General features: G+C 37.1%; 1 protein-coding gene across 1 annotated transcript; it reads right to left on the bottom strand.

Moving 5' to 3' along the window:
• Positions 1-4,708: 4,708 nt before the first annotated feature.
• Positions 4,709-5,245, bottom strand: LOC113737620 (uncharacterized). Its single transcript, XM_027264820.1, has one exon. The coding sequence runs from the start codon at positions 5,243-5,245 to the stop codon at positions 4,709-4,711; it is 537 nt and encodes a 178-aa protein (XP_027120621.1).
• Positions 5,246-21,679: the final 16,434 nt, after the last annotated feature.

Here is a 21,679-nt window from a genome sequence, read left to right as displayed (position 1 = left end):
ATACCTTAATCCTTGCGGCGACTCCCTGTAGCGTTGTTGAGGATGGTCAGCCCTTGAGCAGTCCAGTCGCCCTGCCTCTACTGATATCCACACTAGAGTAACCCTGGATCGTCTCACGAACTATGTATATCAGAGAAAGAAAAAGGTGCTAGCCTTCTTACTCTTTTCAAACGTATTTTTCTCTCTCTGTTGTATGTGACGCTCACAGACCCTCCTTTTCTTTTTGGTTACGATGACCCAAAAAACAAAATCTCGTTCGTCTTCTTCCTGTATCTGTATATCAGGGATAAAAGGAGAGAGCGAGAGATGATAAGATAGAATGATGAGTCTTATTCAAAATTAAACGATAAGACTTCTCATCACATATGACTCTATCTTTTAGTTATCTAACAGATAAGAGATAACCGTTCACTCTTATTTGCTCAAATAGGCCTGGGATTAATTTTCTTTTAAAATTAAACCCCGATAATTTACATAGTTTTAATCCAGGATTAAATCTCTATTGCGTGTGACCCAATAGGTCCCGAATAAATCGACAATAATTATGGTTTAATAATTAGATAAAATAAACGACTTTATTTTATCATAACTTATAATAAATAATTAATCCATAATTATAGATCACGAGCGGTGTCTAGCAACACATCGTAACCGCCCAATTACTCGGAATTAGTCAAGGGAATTTGACCTAACCTTTCCGTGAAAAATTACCGTGTAATTATTATCCTTTCACCAAAGATATCCAATTAGTCAGGAATAAGAAATAAGTGCCAATTCCCTGATGACTAATTAAGTTTTCTAGTTCCCAAAATTTACCCTGAATTAGGTTAAATTGAAGACATTCTTCAATTTACCTAATAGTCGACTTTAGGGTCTATTTCTCACTAGTGGCCATCCGGATATCAACTCCTTCTATCAGAGTGGTAAATCCTATCTCGATCACCCATTTTCTTTACATGCTTCACACTACATCCAACTTCTACACTTTAAGGCACTCACGAAGAGTAACAAGCAATTAGAGTCAAAATATAGCGATTCACACTCAAGATACTATATATGGTGATCTCAAGTCGTAGGATCACTTACACAATTTTTCACTAGAGATATACCATTGGCACTAGATAGATATCCTAACGGGATCTCTAAATGGATCAATCCAATGCATTTGTACTTTCCAAATCATCTACACATTAGCCTAGGTATCATCATATCATAGTTGATGAGAACAACCACTAATTACATTAATTAGAGGCTAACTGTGTACTAGTTTTACCGTACTAAAGATGTCCTATTTCATTAGTACTATAACTAGGGAATTTTAAGAATATTACTATAAATGCGATTGATATCTCATAGTCATCAACTCTTGTGACTACCATCACATTAGTAAACATTCTAAGGACTTTATCAGTTATATCTAATATTTAACAGATAAATAAGAAGTTATTAAAATAAAAACAAATACATTATTTTAGGGCATACATTCCAGCAATCTCCCACTTGCACTAAAACACATTATCCATGTTTTTCATCCCATAAGATAATACATGACTATCATGCTTCTTTTGAGGAAGAACTTTAGTAAGAGGATCAGCTATGTTATCCTCTGTGGAGACTCTCTCTATCTTTACATCATTCCTAGCAACGATTTCTCTAATCAAGTGAAATCTCCTAAGCACATGTTTGGATCGCTGATGAGACCTAAGTTCCTTGGCTTGAGCTATAGCTCCATTGTTATCACAGTACAAAGTGACCGGATCAACAATGGTTGGAACCACACCAAGTTCAGTTACGAACTTCTTGATCCAAACTGCTTCCTTAGCTGCTTCCGCGGCCGCAATGTACTCAGTCTTTGTTGTAGAATCTGCTGTGGTGTCTTGTTTGGAACTCTTCCAACAAACAGCACCTCCATTAAGAGTAAAAATGAAGCCTGATTGTGATTTACAATCATCCATATCTGATTGAAAACTCGCATCAGTATAGCCTTTGAGCTCTAACTCACCCTTTCCATATATTAAGAACAAATCTTTGGTCCTTCTTAAGTACTTAAGAATGTTCTTAACGGCTATCCAATGACCCTCACCTGGATTAGCTTAAAATCTGCTTGTGACACTCAGAGCATAGGAGACATCAAGTCTTGTACATTACATAGCATACATAATTGATCCAATTGCTGAAGCATATGGAATATTGTGCATCTTATCTGTCTTTGGACACGTGTTTTTAGAAAGACTTATACCATGAGTCATAGGTAAATTACCCCTCTTAGACTGATCCATGCTAAATCTTTTTAGCATTTTTTCTATGTATGTAGATTGTGAAACACCCAGTAGCCTTTTAGATCTATCCCTATAGATCTTAATGCCTAATATATAGGCCGCTTCTCCTAAATCTTTCATGGAAAAGTTCTTCGACAACTAGCCCTTTACCGATTGTAACATCGGTATACTGTTTCCCATTATTAATATGTCATCTACATATAAAACAAGGAAAACAACCAAACTCCTACTAACCTTCTTATACACACAAGGTTCATCCAGATTCTTAAGAAATCCAAACTCTTTGATCGTCTCATCGAATCGGATGTTCCAACTCCTAGATGCTTGTTTAAGTCCATAAATAGACTTTTGTAGCTTACATATTTGACTAGGATTTGTAGACGTAAAGCCTTCAGGTTGTGTCATATACACATCCTCATGCAATGTCCCGTTAAGGAACGCGGTCTTTACATCCATCTGCCAAATCTCATAGTCATGATATGCTGCTATTACAAGCAATATCCGAATAGATTTAAGCATAGCTACTGGTGAGAAAGTTTCATCGTAATCGATTCCCTCTTTCTGCTTGTAGCCTTTGGCTACTAGTCTAGCTTTATAGGTAACTACATTACCATCCATGTCAGTCTTCTTCTTGAAGATCCATTTACACCCTACAGGTTTTATCCCTTCAGGTGGATCAACTAAGGTCCACACCTTATTGTCATACATGGAGTTTATTTCGGAATTCATGGCTTCTAACCATTTAGAGGAGTCTGGATTGCTTATTGCCTCTTGGTAGGTAGTAGGTTGGTCATCTTGAATGACTAGCACATCACTGCTATGGCTCACAAGAAATTGGTATCTCTTGGGAGTTGAGCGTGTTCTTACTGACCTACGAAACCCTTGTTTATCAACAGCTTCTGTATCTACCTCATCATTATGTGGTTGAAGCTATTCTACTATAGGTTGTTCAATGTTTGTTTGATGATCCTGAATTTCTTCAAGATCTATTCTACTCCCACTGCTTCTTTCTTGAATGTATTCTTTCTCTAGAAATATAGCATGTTTTGAGACAAATACCTTTTGCTCAATTGGATTGTAGAAATAGTATCCTATAGACTCTCTTGGATACCCAACAAACAAACATTTGTCAGATCTAGCTTCAAGCTTGTCTGACTCTGCCCTCTTCACATAAGCTGGGCAGCCCCAAACCTTCATATAAGATAGATTTGGTTTCTTTCCTTTCCATAACTCATATGGTGTGGAGTCGACAACTTTAGTGGGTACTCTATTAAGAGTATAAGAGGCTGCATCTAATGCATATCCCCAAAACGATTTTGGGGCACTTGAGTGGCTCATCATAGAACGAACCATGTCCAATAAGGTTCGGTTTCTCCTTTCAGATACACCATTTAATTGTGGTGTGCCTGGAGGAGTCCGTTGTGGAACTATTCCATTATCCTTTAAATAAACTCCAAACTCGTCACTTAAGTATTCTCCACCACGATCAGATCGTAGTACCTTAATACTTTTATTGGTTTGTTTTTCTACTTCATTCTTGAATTCTTTAAACTTTTCAAAGGATTCAGATTTGTATTTCATTAAATACACGTAACCATATCTTGAATGGTCATCTGTGAAGGTGATGAAGTATGAAAAACCACCTCTAGCAGTAATCGACATTGGTCCGCATACATCAGTATGTACTAGCCCAAGTAAATCACTGGCTCGTTCCCCTTTTCTATTAAAGGGCATTTTGATCATTTTGCCAAGTAAACAAGCTTCGCATGTATCATATGATTCATAATCAAATGAGTCCAAATATCCATGTTGGTATAACTTGGAGATGCATTTTTTATTTACATGACAAAGCCTACAGTGCCAGAGGTAGGTTTTATTTAGTTTATTTTTTCTCATTCCTTTTCCACTCACATTGAGAATTTGATAATCAAGATCTAGAATATATAAACCGTTATTCCAACTTTCAGAACCATAAAACACACCATTTTTAGAAAAAAACAACATTTATTCTCCTGGGTTACCCGAAACCCATTTAAATCCAAACAGGAAATAGAAATGATGTTTGTAGTAAGTGCCGGAACACAATAACAATTTAATAATTCTAAAATCAATCCACTGGGTAAAGTGATATAATAATTCCCTACAGCTAAAGCAGCAACTTTTGCTCCATTGCCCACACGTAGGGTGACTTCTCCTTTCCCCAACTTTCTACTATCCCTTAGACCCTGCATAGATGTGCGAATGTGAGAACCACATCCGGTATCTAATACCCAAGAGTCTGATTTGGAAGTACACACATTAATCTCAATCATAAATGTACCTGATGATGAAACTTCAGCAAGCTTCTTTTGCTTCAGGCTCTCCAAGTATGACTTGCAGTTCCTTTTCTAATGTCCAGTTTGATTACAATGGAAGCAGGTTGCTTTGGACTAGTCCGCCTTTGCCTTTTTGGGCTTTTGGGTGGGCTTGTTTTTGGATTTCTTAAATCCCTTTTCTTGCCTCTTCCTCTTCTTAGAGGAAGTAACGACAAGCACACCAGTAGAGCCTTTTCCCTTTTTGATTTCTTTCTCAGCAGTTTTCAGCACATTCAATAATTGAGGCAAAGTGTGCTGCAGATTATTCATGTGATAGTTCATAACAAACTGTGAGAAAGAATCTGGCAGAGATTGGAGCACTAAATCAACATTCAGCTCCTGATCCATCTTAAAGCCTAATTCAGCCAATTTTTCAATTAGCCCAATTATTTTTAAGACATGCGGAGCAACAGGTGCTCCCTCTGCCATCTTGCACCCGAACAATTCTTTAGAGGTATCATATCTAACCGTCCTTGATTGTTGTTCAAACAACTCTCTCAGGTGTTGTACAATATCATACGCCCCCATGTTCATGTGCTGCTGTTGAAGCTGAGGAGTCATGGAAGTTACCATGATACATGAAGCTTCTGTGAGAACCCATAATTTTTCCATTTTCTAGGTTTTATTATATTTCTCGGTTTTCTTGTTTTCAATGGCTTGTTTTCTGCACTTTCTGTATCCGGAAAATTTTCTAGATATTTTTTATGAGTAAATATAGTTTTTAGATGATTTTTCTAGTATCGAATAGGTTTTGAGAAATTAAGAGCGTATATTGGACGTGGGACCCACTAGTGCGAAAAGTTCGGAAAATTTTGGCCAACTAGATTAAGTTTTGGATACTGGAATTAATTTACCGGGTGTTATGAGATATTTAGAGGTACCAAGTGCATAGGTGTGAGAAAGACAAAAACAAGTTAGGCATGAATTAATGAGAGGGACATGTGTCACCATATGATTAAATCTTGTTTTGACTTACTATTCAACCTTTTACCAATTACTAAATAAAACCAAAAATTGACCAAATATCTTCCATTTTTCTTCAAGCTTGACCGAATTTCTCTCTAGGAAAGGAAGAAAGGAAACCTCTTCAACTTCTTGATTCTCTCTTGCTCAAATTCAAGAATTCAACCATCTAAACTTGTTTTTGTTCCATAAAATCACTTAAGGAAGTGTTGGTGAGTTGTTGTGTGAAGTTTTTTGGAAAGTTAAGGTGACCAATAGCTCTCTCTCTCTTGTTCTTAAGGTAAGTTGTGAAGAACCACCCTCCTCCTTTAATTGGTGCTTAAATCATGCTTAGTGGTAGTATAAGATGCAAATTTGTGGATTAAATCTTGAGTTTTGGTTGAATTGGTGAAGTTTTATTATTATTGGGGATTTTTCTGTTTTCATATGGATATGATTATGGGGTCATATATGATGATTGGAAATGATGTTTAAGGACTCTATGAGGTGGAAAAAGTGATTAATTGCAACCAATTTCTGTTTTGGAAGAAAATTGAAAAATCTAGGGTTCTTGAAGCTACATTCTGTCCGAAATTTTAGATCATAGATAGAGGCTGATTTGGCCTTGGCTTAAAACATGAAAGTTGTAGGGAATGAAATTTTAGAGGTGCCTACAAAATTTCAGGTCAATCGGAGTAGCGTAGAGTGAGAAAAGTCGAAATTACTATTTCTGTTCTGGTTCTACCCGAAATTGGGATTTGCGACTGTAATTGGTTGTTTTGGCTGGAATTGCTTCCGAATTGGATGTTGAGGCCTTATGATGAAATGTAACCCTATTTCTTAGCTTTCAGCTGGTTTTTGAATTTCTGGATTTGGACTTGGATAGCCTGATTTATGATGTTTCCGCTAGAATGCGTTCTGTGAATCTGTTTTTGTGATTCTGGTATGGTATCTTGCATTTTTGACCTGGTTACACTCGAAACTGGGTTGAGTGACCTTCTGAAATATTGTAGCCCTGTCTTTTAGCTTCGAAATGGTGGGTATTTTACCCTCATCCGATAATCGTAGTGCATTTGGTGCTATTACCGCAAAGTAAAGTCAAAACCTGTTTTTTTTTCAGGGCCAAAGTTAATTGCATGTTCGAATTTTCTGGTTTCTTTAATGTTTGTATACGTTTATGGAACCCTATTGGGGTCATATTTGGCATTGGTTTATGACTCGTTATCGAGTCTCGTATTTGTTTGCATGTTTTAGGGATTGTTTTCATTCCGGTCATTTCCTAGCTAACTTTTGTACTTGTACTACTTTGAGCCTAGTGAACGGCTTTTGGGTAATGAGATGAATTTTGTGTGAGATGTTGGGACTGATTTGAGGTAATAGTGAAGCCTTAAGGGCTGGAAAAGTAAGAAATTTAGGGGAAGTGCTGCCTGATTTTCTAGGCCGTTTGGTTCCTTTAAGTTGGATTTGCCTTTTTGTAGAAATGAAAGGCTTTTGGGTTGTTTGCGCCTAAGTCTTCATGTTACCTTTTTGTTTCCAAGAAAATCATGTTTTTGCACCCTTGCATTAGTATTTATTTGGCAAGGCATACGACGTGTAGTCGAGCCTCACTTGTGCATTCCGTTTGCTCGATTTGGATATGAAACCTTCAATTGGTTTATTTTGATTATTTTAGGGTTTCTTGGCGATTAAGGCCAATCTGAAGTGAAAACTTTTGAAGTTGAGCCGGTGAGTGTATCACTCCCCTCCATTGCTGTTTAACTTGATTTCTGCTCTGCAATCTGTTTATTTGTTCGAGACGAGGGTGTACTTTATCACACTCGTTCTCTTGTCTGTTCATATGCCAATTTACTATGTAAAATTTGAATCTGTTATCTGTGTCTGCATCTGTTAGGATTTCTATGACCTATGAGCTCAATCCTGTGGCTAAGTTATTCGAGTCGGGCCGGCAAGGGCCTGGACGATTAGATAACGAACCACGGTAGTCTGTTCGAGGATTTTGGGTATTGAGACCCTTGATTCCGGGTATACTCGAGTATTACCATTTCTGTTCGTTTGCGGTGAGCGGGCCCGGTAAAGGGTTGTTTGGTGAACGGGATTCGGTGTAAAGAGGGGTCTACGGACGTTGGTTCTATATACGTTGGCGGAGTGTCAACTTCGATCAAGCTTCGGTGACGCAAATGGGAATTTGGCTCCTGAGAGCCACCTGTATCCTTCCTATGTGAATCATTAGTTACTGTACTTTACATCTAGCATGGGTATCTGATTTGTTAAATGTGAAATGCCATGATTTTTCTGCTATATGTCTGGTACCTCATTGAGCGCAAGCTCACCCCTTTCTGTTCCTTTTGTTTTCCTTACAGGAACCTCTTTTGGAAATCATGATTTTGAAAAGCGAGTTGAGCTAGTTAGATAATCTTTTGTTCTTTTGTATAGCTCCTCGAGGGGAAGCAAACTCTAAATGTACTTCGTTTCACTGGTTTCATCTGAATTGTAAATCTAGCGACATGTATTTATGAAAATGTTTTTTTTCCATGTGATTTTGGTAAGTTACTGTTAAGCTTGGTGTTATTCAATCATTCAATTCTTTTGGGTCCTATCTCGCATAATATCGGATTTGTGTGTTTCGACTCCGTAGTCCTGGCGAGAGCTGGGCAGGCGGTCCGCCGAACCCTTTGGTTCGCCTTAGGGTAAGGTGGGGCTGTCACAGCTTCCCTATTATCATCCTTATGTTTCTTATAAGCATTTCGAGCAGCAGCAGGAGCATTTAGTTCAGGTTCCTGGGGCATAGGCCCATCAAGTACATATTCAATTTTTTCATGAGTGAGAACGAGTAGGACATTGCGATGCCAATCGAGAAAGTTTGTGTCGTTAAGTTTGCAATCAGTGAGAATGGTACGAAGGCTCAAATTGTTACTCATTCTACAACAAAATGAAAAGATAGAATTTGTTAGAAAAATGTTTTGTTTAATAAAATCATAAAAACTTCAAAAATTATGATTTTATTTCCACTATATTTCTCAAATCAATTACCCTCTTAAATTGATTCAGGAATTTTTAAAATTCCATAGTGGCTAGGATCCCATCTTAATTTATTTCGATCTTGAGTATATCCCAACAAATCGAAAATAATTATTAAAGGTAGGTACTTCACCAATTACAGCTTATTTGTAATTCCTAGTTCAGTTGGGCATCAACTCTTGACTTTAAATCTATAAGAACCAGCCCAACACTTACCTCTAAAATTAATGATTTTGAGTGAATACCAACAAATCATAATTTTAGTTAAATCAAACCCATCATTCTTTGAGAACATTTCTCATAGCCAAAACACGTAGTAAGTAAGGCAGTCTTGGGTGAATCCCAACAAGTTAGCACTTAATAACTACTCTAGTTTTAAACTATAATGATGGAAGGTATTTCATTGATTTAATATTGCAGTTGAGGGATTTGTCTCCTTTTTCCAAAATATTTTATAATTAAAATTTGGAAAAATTGCTCGTCTGGTCTCATCAATAAACATGCATATAACCATTTCAAAAACGTATAAACATGAATTTAAATCGTGGATGGTTGTGGATATTCCTAAACTAATTTCCCCGGCTATTACGAAAATTAGCATGTGACTAAAATTTTTAATACCGAGACGAACCCCTTCGTTGTAGTATGCCTCCTTTCTTCTTTTCAAAGTTACAATTTCTATATAAATTATATAAATTCCTATCATCTATTCCTATCTATTGTACATTACAAATAGTATAGAAGAAACCCCGAGTTACATTCGGGGGGAATTTAGATGAGAAAAGAAATTACAATTAGAAAATAAGAAAGGCAGGACACGCAGGCCCGATTTTAAAATTAATTACAACCATTCAAACCTAGAATGATTGTAACCTTCCAAAATACCACAATCATATTGCGTACTATATCCACAACCATCCACCATGCATTTTCACAATTTAAACAACTTTAAATAAAAGAAAAGCATGTAAAATAAGCAATCTCAATTCATGGATTAATTGGATTTAATTCCTAAGGTCCCAAACAAAATTTGGGTCCATGCATATGCGAGAAATTTTGGTAAAATTAATTTTTATTAGGTCATTGTTATTCCTAACTAAATTAGGAAAATAATTGGAAAGATAATTTCAATTAATCAAATTAATTGTGAATCAATTCCCAACCTAATAAATATGAATAATAGATCCCATAACACATTTTAACAATTAAAAAAGGGATCTAATTCAAAAATTGTCAAAAGTTTTAAAACTTCAAATTCTCAAAACAATAGTTTCCTAAACCACTGCTGCTCTTGTTTTCTAGCACTTCCGGCAACTACCACTAGACACCACCACTTCAGCCACCACCGCTGAGGTCTCCACTGACCATCAACGGCAGCAACTCCCAGCGGCAGCCACCAGGGTGATCACTGGAAGCAACCACTCGGCTGCAACACCAAGGTACAAAGTTTTCCCGTGCCTGATTGCTGCTGCTCTTCGTTATCTTGCCTGTTTGCTGGATAGCGGAGCTGCCACCGCAACAGCCACCACCACTGGAGTCTCCACTGACCACCAGTGGCAGCGGCTCCTGGTAGAAGCCACCAGAGGTCATGGGCAGCAACCGTGAGGAGGCTGTTGTGCCCTTGCCGATGCCTGCAGCAAATTTGCTGCGCTTTTGTCCCAGAGAGCTCATAGCTCTTCTACCCAGCAACCACCACCAGGCGTACAATCTCCCACTGCCACCAAGGAAAGCCACCATGGCCTCACATGGCAGCAGCAGCTAGCGGCAGCCCTTGCAGCCGCAACATCGCAGCAGCCGCAGGTTTGCAAATGCAAACTTGCTATGTCGGTTTTTTTTTCTTTTTTTTCTTTCAATGATCATCCTGCAACTTTTACAGATGATCAACTATGACCATGGGTAACGCAAATCCACGAAAGAAGGAAAAAAATAGGTGCTTATGATGTTCGCAGCTTCCAAAGCTTCGTACGCTTAACGCAGTTTTCAAAAAACTTTCATGAAAACCCTTTTTTTTTTTTTTTGAAAAACAAAAGTTAATTTTCCCATAATTTCGCATATTAATTAAATGCAATCAGCAGTATTAATCCATGAATCCAAAATTGCTTAACATCATACGTAAAATTCTTAGGGATGGCTCTGATACCACTGTTAGGTTTTAGGGACACTATGCAGCGGAAAAATAAAAATTTTTCCCTAAAACTATCTAGGAATCACCCTAGATTTTACGTATGATGCACTAAAAGTAGGGTTATAGGATTACCTTAATCCTTGCGGTGACTCCCTATAGCGTTGTTGAGGATGGTCAGCCCTTGAGTAGTCCAGTCGTCCTGCCTCTACTGATATCCACGCTAGAGTAACCCTGGATCGTCTCACGAACTATGTATATCAGAGAAAGAAAAAGGTGCTAGCCTTCTTACTCTTTTCAAACGTATTTTTCTCTCTCTGTTGTATGTGACGCTCACAGACCCTCCTTTTCTTTTTGGTTACGATGACCCAAAAAACAAAATCTCGTTCGTCTTCTTCCTGTATCTGTATATCAGGGATAAAAGGAGATAGCGAGAGATGATAAGATAGAATGATGAGTCTGATTCAAAATCAAACGATAAGACTTCTCATCACATATGACTCTATCTATTAGTTATCTAACAGATAAGAGATAACCGCTCACTCTTATTTGCTCAAATAGGCCTGGGATTAATTTTCTTTTAAAATTAAACCCCGATAATTTACATAGTTTTAATTCAGGATTAAATCTCTATTGCGTGCCAATAGGTCCCGAATAAATTGGCAATAATTGTGGTTTAATAATTAGATAAAATAAATGACTTTATTTTATCATAACTTATAATAAATAATTAATGCATAATTATAGATCACGAGCGGTGTCTAGCAACACATCGCAACCGCCCAATTACTCGGAATTAGTCAAGGGAATTTGACCAAACCTTTCCGTGAAAAATTACCGTGTAATTATTATCTTTTCACTAAAGATATCCAATTAGTCAGGAATAAGGAATAAGTGCCAATTCCCTGATGACTAATTAAGTTTTCTAGTTCCCGAAATTTACCCTGAATTAGGTTAAATTGAAGACATTTTTCAATTTACCTAATAGTCGACTTTAGGGTCAATTTCCCACTAGTGGCCATCCGGATATCAACTCTTTCTATCAGAGTGGTAAATCCTATCTCGATCACCCATTTTCTTTACATGCTTCACACTACATCCAACTTCTACACTTTAAGGCACTCACGAAGAGTAACAAGTAATTAGAGTCAAAATATAGCGATTCACACTCAAGATACTATATATGGTGATCTCAAGTCGTAGGATCACTTACACAATTTTTCACTAGAGATATACCATTGGCACTAGATAGATATCCTAACGGGATCTCTAAATGGATCAATCCAATGCATTTGTACTTTCCAAATCATCTACACATTAGCCTAGGTATCATCATATCATAGTTGATGAGAACAACCACTAATTACATTAATTAGAGGCTAACTGTGTACTAGTTTTACCGTACTAAAGATGTCCTATTTCATTAGTACTATAACTAGGGAATTTTAAGAATATTACTATAAATGCGATTGATATCTCATAGTCATCAACTCTTGTGACTACCATCACATTAGTAAACATTCTAAGGACTTTATCAGTTATATCTAATATTTAACAGATAAATAAGAAGTTATTAAAATACAAAACATATAATTTAGGAATGTATAAAATAAAAACAAATACATTATTTTAGGGCATACATTCCAACATCCTCTTAGTTATTCAGTACCCTTGAATATTAAGGTTGCATGTTGGATTTTAACTAAGAAAAAAACCAAGTTTGGTTGAAGGAAATGGTTGGAAGTTTCTGCTAAGCTGTCCGAGGGAGGAGAGATGGAAATTTCCAGGTTTCTTTATAGATTTTGGTTTTAAACTCCGACGCTGAGGTTTAACCCACTGCCTAATATGTTACTTTTGGCATGCATGTTAGATTTGGGTATGAAATGAAGTAGTTAATGGAGAAATCCTCGCTTAAAATCTGATTGCTGTCCGAAACTTTACCTATCATGGCCGAAAGAGAGAAACAAGTTCTCATCAACTTTTTCTTCAAAGTTTTAACTGTAAACTTCATGTGTGTTGGTTAAGGCTACTCTGTAGTTTAATACTTGTATTTGGTATGATGAGCTGGAGTTAAAACTGAAGGAGTTATGGTGAAAATGTTGCATATTAAACTGCTACGCTGCTGGAAGCTTTAGTTGTTCAATGCCATAGCTGATGTCAGATTGTTGTGCGTGGATTTTGGGTTGAATAATTTATTGAAACTAGATGCTATTTGTCTTGGTTTATGCTGGACTAAATGTACTTTAAGTATTTAGAGCTTTAAGCAAGTGAAAGAATAGAGTTTTTGCCGAAAGCTTGAAGTAACGTTACTAGTTCTGGTTGCTGTCCGAGAGAATGAAGCAGATTGTGCTTCTGACCGTCCCCTTTTGGCCATTGAAAATGCAAGAACTGGATGTCGATATCTTCATAGGAAATGTAGGTCTAGGTCTTAGCTTTAAAATGCTATAAAATTCGCCTCAATCTGATAAGCGCAGCTCTAGTTGTGATCAAAACATCAGAGGGTGGCAAAGCTGCCTTTCTTGTTGCTTTCCTCTTGTTTTCCGAATGTAACTTGCTTTGATGCTGGCCTTGAGGAAACCATATTTTGAGCAGCAATTCTTCTAATTTCCAACTTTGTAAGCTTACATAAATGATAGTTACGGTTGCCTTGAGATTTAACAACTATATTTAGTTCTACGAGTAGAGTTAAACTAAGGCAATTGAGAGGAAAACTCATGATAATTATATACATAAATTGCCTTCTAATCACTTAATCTTGTCTTCATGAATATTTTAGAGACTATAAAACTTGAGAGGTTAGGGTTGTGGAATAAAATTTAATTCACAAAAAATCTAGAGTTTAGTTAGTTTTAAAAAGGGAAAATGGAATATCTATAAGCCATAATTAATATTGGATTGAGAAAGTATATTGGTTTGAACGATTATACAAGTTTATAAACTTGAAGATAGGTATGTTTCATGGTTTAAAAATAATAAAGTCAATAAGTTTTGAAAATAAAAGGATGAATAAATATTAAGAATGTTAAATTTGTATTTTACGGTCAAACTTGATTTTAATAAGTTAAATAAAGAATAATAAATGATCATCTACAAATTATATATTTACCTTGAAATTATTGACTTGTACCAGGAAGTAGCCGTGAACCAGGAAACCAACTCGAGACTCGAGAGTAGTCATTTGAATCTTTGGTGAGTGCAGTCGAATGTATATGTTTTAATGGTTATGTTTCTTTAAATGAGTTTATGTGAGAAATGTGCTTGTTTTGAATATTGCTGGTGATTTATTGTGATGTGTATATCAATGGTCCCTCGCCTTCTAAGTCGGGAGTGTACTTTATCGCACTCGACTTAGTTGAACTCGAAGGTTGATTATTGATTGAATGATAGTATAAATGTGCGTGAATGTAATCCTTTGGCTGAACTGGGACCCAAAACGCTCTGTTCAACGGACTACTCGAGCCAGCAAGGGATTTGGTCGGATAGGATGGTAGTTTTGGGTAAATGCTTTGGTATACTCGAGTACTACTCGGAAGTTGGGAGATTACTGAACTGATTGTTGAATGTAGGGGATTGTTTATTGTTTCGGAGGACATAAGGGGGTGAATTGGCGGAGTGAATGCAATGATATTGAAATGATTTTCTCGTGACTTTGGAATGACAGCTTAATGACATTGAAATGACTCCCAGGTGGAGTACGTATCCTTTTGAATGTGACTGTCTAGTGAAATGTACACCGTTTGTTTAATTGCAATGTTTTACGTGTTTATTAACTGTTACTTGCTCGGCAAGCCTCACTGAACTTTAGCTCAACCTTTTAACTTTGTTTTCCTTACAGGAGCTGGAGATAGAAGAGTGTTTGGAGTGAATTAGAAAGTTAATTTTGGGATGATCCGTTACCGTGTATATATTGTAGTCATGATTTCTTCTATATTTTGAGATGGTTGAATCTTTTGTTTTGAGTTTGGTGTGATATTAAGAATTTTGGTTGGTCGTCACATTAACTCCCACAATAGGCTCATTATGACATGGACACTCAATTAGAGGAGTAACAACAGCACTGAGGAAGCCAAACATAGCCAATAAGCACCACCATAATACCCAACAAAAATAGATTTTGAACTGATATCAAGGAGAACCAATAGAAGGTGTAACAACACCATCAATGGAGCAAATTCAGCCAGAGAAAGCAACAAAATTTGCCCCAAAAATTCACCAAAAATATTCACGTGCTACATCAAGAACACACACTAAAGGAACATGTGAATTAGACACGATAAATAACGGTTTCTCGGCTAAAATCATGGGGAAACTTACTCCGCATGTGAACTACAACAAAGGCCCTTTGCTTGGAGCCTTCAATTTGCTCCAATTTGGCGGATTAAACTCCTAGGGTTCCTTGCTCAATCTGCGATTTTGACCGATGAAATCCTTGAAAAGTTACTGCAATCCTATAAGATGATAAAGAAGTCAATTAAAGCTCAATGTGGGCATAAAAATGGAGAAATCGAGGGTGAATAAGGGTGGGGAAAAGAAGACCGGTGTGGGAAGAGAAAAGAAGGAGAAAAATAGGATAAGGAGAGGAGAGGCTTTATAGCATCTGTCATGATAAAGACCGGTGCGGGACATTGCGCCGATCTTTGGCAAAAGTTTTTTCACAAGAGCCTTGTTTTTGGTGATGATGTAAGGCCCAAAGACAACCTAAGAGGGGGGTGAATTAGGTTGATTAAAAATACTTTATTGAGTTTATGCACTTTTTCTTTAATAAAAATTTACCTTCTTTTCAAGTAGTGATCAGCCAAGTAAATTTAAAGAAGAGAGCAATGTTGATCAGAAATAAGAATGTATATAGGCAATGAGAATTTTATTAAACAAAAGAGAATAAGATAGAGTATCAAACCGATTGTCTACCAATCTTTCCTCAAACTTGAAGACCAATCACAAAGATGAGCACCTTCTCTTTGATGAACAATAATCAACTCAATGTACAATGGAGGGATCACTTCCTCCTTGCCCCAAGCCTCACTTAGTCAAACTAGGAAGTTTTACTATCACTCAGATAACTCTCAACAAAGCTACACTATTGAAAATTTCAAACACAAGAGAAAAGCTTACAAGAACTTCACACAACTAGGAGAACAAATCTTGCTTGGGAGACTATTTTCTAGCTAAACTATCTCTTTAGATCTTGTAGTCAAAGTGTGCAAAAGTTACTTTCTCGTTCAGAATCGTTTGTATTTGAAGGGGACCAAAAATGGGTTTCATTAATGCTTCCAACGGATAGAAGGCAGATGAAGAGTCAGCTAGCCGTTGGGGCTGTCGGACGTCCGACAGATTAATCATCGTCCGATCCCATCGTCCGAAACTCACCGAGTTGTCGTTCGGACGTCCGATGGGATTTTATCGTTCGAAAGCATCTGCGTCCGAATGTCGTCCAGAGAGTCATCAAAACTTTGCGAAATTTTTCGGACGTCCAACGCGATCGATATGCGTCCGAAGAGTGCGTCTGATCCTCCCGGACGTCCGATGCTTCCTCACGAGCGTCCGAAGGAGTTTCCCTCTTGATGTTCTTCATCCTTTCGGACGTCCTACAGCTTCCTTTCGGACGTCCGACATGAGTGCCCTGTTTTTGCTTCTTCTTTTGGTTGATTTTCTTTCCTTGACACCTTTGTACCTGATTCTCTAAAAAGTAAAACACTTATATTTGAAGAGAATTAGATAAACATTTCAAAGTACTTTTGTGATCATCAAAATCAAGAATAACATTCTCCCCCTTTTTGATGATGACAAAACAATGATTTGAAATGAAATTTGATGATTACAAATAGGCTCCCCCTTTCTCAGTCAATCGAAGAACAAAAATTTAAAAACTCCCCCTCACTTGGCTATTTCACAGATTTATTCAATCATCCAAAAATAGTTAAGCAATTGAAAAACTCTCTCTCACTTTGTTAAGCAGTTTATTCACTGATTTATCCAAAAACAGTTAAGCAATTGAGAAACTCCCCCTCACTTGGCTACTTCACAGATTTATCCACATATCCAGTCAATTTATATCTTTTCTCCCCCTTTTTGTCATCACAAAAGTCAAAAGTAAAGAGACATGTCAAGAATCAGTAACATAAAAAAGGACTAAACATTCTTAACAAAATAGCTTACGAGCATCACAAAACATTACAAGCACCATTACATCCACATATCCAGTTTTGAACATTACAAGCACCAGAATCAAAGAAAACAAAAAAAAAATCAAGACAACCATCTAACACCTAGCAAATAGAAAACAGTCAAACAGAATGCAAATGATCCTAATATGGCTAGAGATCCTAAATGGTAAACTAAGTGGACCCAGGCGTCCTTCGAGTAAGCAGATACTGAGAGAGATCCTTCTCCTCAGTGTCTTCATTATCTTCAGCATGTTCACCAACTGGTTTCTTGCCTTTGTCAGATGTGGAAGGATCATGAGGTGCCACCGGAGTAGAGGTGAGATGGATGGGAGCAAGACTCATGGAGCGAATAGGAGCTGATGAACTTGGATCATTAGAGCGTGGCTCTTTGCCATGAGAAACTTCCTTAACCACAGGTGGGGGAAAGAGAAGACTTTTTTTATCCAGAAAGTCTGCTTGTTGCTCAGATGACATGGTGACCATGAGACCATATTCAAGAAGTAGAACATGTTGTTTAAGATCACGAAGGAGCTCAACCACTTCAGAATTTGAAGAAGAAGATGCCTTAGTGGCAGTCTTCCTAGGATGAACAGAAGTCAGTGCAACAGAGGATAGAGTGTGAAGGGGATCATGTGCAGCCTTAGATCTAGGTTCATTAGACATAGCCCCCTTATAAGCCCACAAATTATCTCTAAAGACAAGATTCTTGCGCTCAAAATAAGCCTTAGTAAAGGCAGAAGAAAACGTTTCTTTGGGACAAACACCAAGGATGGGTACTTTGTAAAACTCAAAAATCTTCTGAAAAATTTTTCCATAAGACAGTTTTCTACGAGAATCAGTGGTGAAGCGAAGTAAAAACTTGCACATGACAAAGTCAAAGTCAATGCGAATTTTTTCTCGAAAACAATAAAAAAGATACAGCTCCATTTTATTGGCATCTGTCCTATGATCATCAGTAGGTACAAGCAAATTTGAAATGATTGAGAAAGCAATTAGATTCACAGGAGCAAGGTCATTCAGTTTTGCATCAACAGGGGCAGAAAACTTCTTTTGAAAATAAGACATCATCTTAGCACTATCAAAGTGATTATCAGCAGTGGGATGCTCTTCATAAGAAAAGAAATTGGTAATTTTACTTTTGCATCCTGGTTCAATAACAGTATTTAAAACAGCATTCACAATCTCAGGATCAAACACTAAATCTATCCCATTTACCATGGACATAATTTCAGTGTGATCAGTGACTTTCCTAAGATTGGCAAAGAATTGATATAGCATTTCAGGGTAATAAACGTTAAGCATGGAAATGATATGTGATCATTTCTGAAATTCAAAGAGACGCAGAGTGGACTCTAAACCTATTTTGCGAAACTCAGAGAGATTTACGGTACGTTGAGGAATGAAACCTTTTTGGGATATCCAGGAGTGTTTTTCTTTGGCAACGTCATCAAAGAATGGGGAGACAGTGGTTGATTTGGAGGTCGGTTGAGAAGAAGTTTCTTGTCCGGATTCTGGCTGAGCGGAAGGCTGGGAAATTTGAGCCTTTACTGCCCCCTTTTTGACACGTTTGGATGATCTTTTGGCCCTAGGAGAATCAGCATCTTCATCCTTGAGTGTGTGTTCGCGTCCGGCAGTCACCTTTCCTCCTCTTAGTTTCACCATTGTGTGAAATGCGTGAGATGTATGATGCTAATGATGCACACAGTAGTATGGGAGTGAATCACACAAGAATTTTGGGTTAAAGAAGCCTTGAAGATGATTGAGCAGAGCGGTTATGAGAAAGTAGGGTTTTGAGGGAAATTTGGAAACTTTCGAAATGTGATGAGATTTGGTGAAAAGATCCGAAAATTGAACTCGCAATGATCAGGAGAAGTTTTTGGTTGAGTCAATTTTGGAATGAGTTCTTCAGAAAAGCACGAATTGAGTGTGAGAAGGATAGAGGTTTCCGTCCGAGTGAGAAGAGAAGAGGAGAGTTCTGAAGCAAATGAGGAGGGAAGTCACTTTAAAAAGTGTACCGTTGCACTGTCGGACGGCCGAACGTAGTCGTGCGTCCGACGGTTTCGTCCGAACAGATGTTTTCTGGGAAAATAGCTGAAGAACATCATCGGACGTCTGTTCATTTGCTTTCAGACGTCCGAAAGCTTTGAACAGAAAAAAAAATTTTAAGATGATTTTTCGATTATCCCTAGTTTTGATCTTAGATGAATGAATTGATCCAATGGCAAAGCTTTTGTAAAAATATCAGCAATTTGATCTTTAGAACAAACATAATTCACACAAACTTCACCTTTTTGAACAAGATCGCGAATAAAGTGGTGCTTTATATCTATATGTTTTGTCCTAGAATGCTGAATTGGATTTTTGGTCAAATTGATAGCACTAGTATTATCACAGAATATAGGCATGCAGTCATATAACAATCCAAAATCATTCAAGGTATGCTTCATCCAAAAAGTTGAGCACAACATGCACTAGCGGCAATATATTCCGCTTCGGTTGTAGACAAAGAAATTAGATTTTATTTTTTTGCTAAACCAAGAAACTAAGCAATTACCAAGAAAGTGACAAGTTCCACTAGTACTTTTTCTGTCCACACGACAACCACCAAAATCAGCATCCGAATATCCATATAGAGCAAATTCACAAGATCTAATATACCAAAGACCATAGTCTAATGTACCTTTCAAATACCTAAAATCCTTTTAACAGCATTCAAATGTGATTCTTTTGGACAAGATTGAAATCTAGCACAGAAACAAACAGCAAACATAATATCGGGTCTACTTGCGGTTAAATAGAGTAGGCTTCCAATCATACCTCTATAGTGCTTTTCATCCACATGTTTACCTTCTTCATTTTTGTCAAATTTTGTAGAAGTGCACATTGGAGTTCCAACTTGCTTTGAGTCCTCCATGCCAAATTTTTCAGCAATTCCTTGGTGTATTTTGCTTGATTTATAAAAATTCCATCTAGTGCTTGATGTATTTGAAGTCCAAGGAAGAAATTTAATTCTCCCATCATACTCATTTCAAATTCACTTTGCATAATAGTGGAAAAATCCTTGCATAGATATTCATTAGTAGCGCCAAAAATAATATCATCTACATATATTTGCACAATAAGAAGATCATTTAACACTTGCTTAGTAAAAAGTGTGGTGTCCACAATAGTTAGAATTGTGTCTAACTAACCACATGCATCTCATTCCTCTGTTCAGACTTCTTTTCACATAACAATCTCCTTTCAAATGCCCTCTTTGACAGCAAAAACTACACATAATGGAAGAGTCTTTAATATGTAATGGTTTGATAAATCTCAATCCACTCCTTCTATATGTTGTGAAATCATGTGCATTTTTGTTGTGTGCTAATGTTCTTTCATGAGCAGTAAGAAAGGTGGTTGACATTTCTTTTTGAGATAATCTTGTTTTCTAGCTTTTAAAGTCTCATCCAAATTGTCCATCCTTTTATTCAAATCAGCATGTCTTTCCTTTAGCATTTCACAAACACTTGTCTTTCTATCAAGTTCATTTTGAACATCAAATTCGGCTCTTACAAGGCACTCATTGTCAGCCTTTAGTTATTTATTTTGTTGAAAAAGACTTGTATTATTTTGAATGAGAAAGATAATTTCTGTTTTAGCTGCTTGTTTTTATCATAAGATTCCTTCAAGGCATTATGCAATTTTTCAACAAAGGATTCAAGATCATCATCATTTTCATCATCACTTTCAGATTGAGAGTGTATGGAAGTTACCTCATTATCTCCAATAGCCATGAAGGCCATTTGAGCTGCTTCTTCTTCTTCTTCAACTTCGCTTTCGGAGTTACATTCATTCCATGTAATCTGGAAGTTGTTGAACCTTGGCTTTCGATCAGCTTTTTCATCTTTCTTTTTCTTCAGGGAGCATTCGTTTGCGTAGTGTCCAAGCTGTCCACATTCGTAGCATTTGTCCAATTGTTTCTTGTTGAATTCTTGTTTTCCTTTGTTCCTTGCGATTGGAGACTGATTCTGGAATTGATTGCTAGGTCCTCCCCTTCTAAACTTCCTTTTATTCAAGATTCTCTTGAAACTTTTTGTGATGAGAGCAAGATTGTTGTCATCACCATCCGAATCTTCATCATCCAACAGAGCTGAATCATTTTCACCTTGAGCTGCCTTTAGAGCTATGTTTCTCTTTGCTCTCGCATCCTCTTCCTCCTGCACTTTAGTTTTCAACTTCAACTCATAGGAGGTTAGTGAGTTAATGAGAGATTCAATAGGCACAGAATTCAAATCCTTAGCCTCCTCTATTGCAGTCACTTTACTTTCCCATTCTTTGCCCAACGCATTGAGAATTTTCCTGCTTTTCTCTCCCAAGGTGTACTCTTTGCCCAACACCTCGAGATCTTTAATCAAGTCATTGAATCTGCAATACATTTTGTCAATATCCTCAAGAGGTTCTATTTTAAATGATTCATACTTTGTGACCAAGATAGACTTTTTCTGTTCTCTCACGTTGTCACTACCCTCATGAATTTTTCTTAGCTTATCCCACATTTCTTTAGTAGATTTACATCCTTTTACTCTAATCGATTCATTTGAGTCTAAGGCACTATAAAGAACATTCATGGCTTTGGCATTCAAAGTGAGATTGGTTCTATCTTGAGCATTCAACTCAGCTCTTGTTTTAGGCCGAAACAAACCTGTATCTGCATCAAGAATGTTAGTATCATGCGGTCCTTCATTCATAATAAATCATAACTCAATATCAATGGATTGGAAAAAGATAATCATTCTTTCTTTCCAACTAACATAATTA

Source organism: Coffea arabica, chromosome 3e (assembly GCF_036785885.1).
Source record: "Coffea arabica cultivar ET-39 chromosome 3e, Coffea Arabica ET-39 HiFi, whole genome shotgun sequence".
Classification (NCBI taxonomy): Eukaryota; Viridiplantae; Streptophyta; class Magnoliopsida; order Gentianales; family Rubiaceae; genus Coffea; species Coffea arabica.
Note: the sequence above shows the minus strand (reverse complement) of the source record. Positions and strands in the feature narration are given on the sequence as shown.

Bases quoted from the DNA above. Each gene is read 5' to 3' on its own strand.
- LOC113737620 (XM_027264820.1), bottom strand. From the start codon at position 5,245: ATGGAAAAATTATGGGTTCTCACAGAAGCTTCATGTATCATGGTAACT.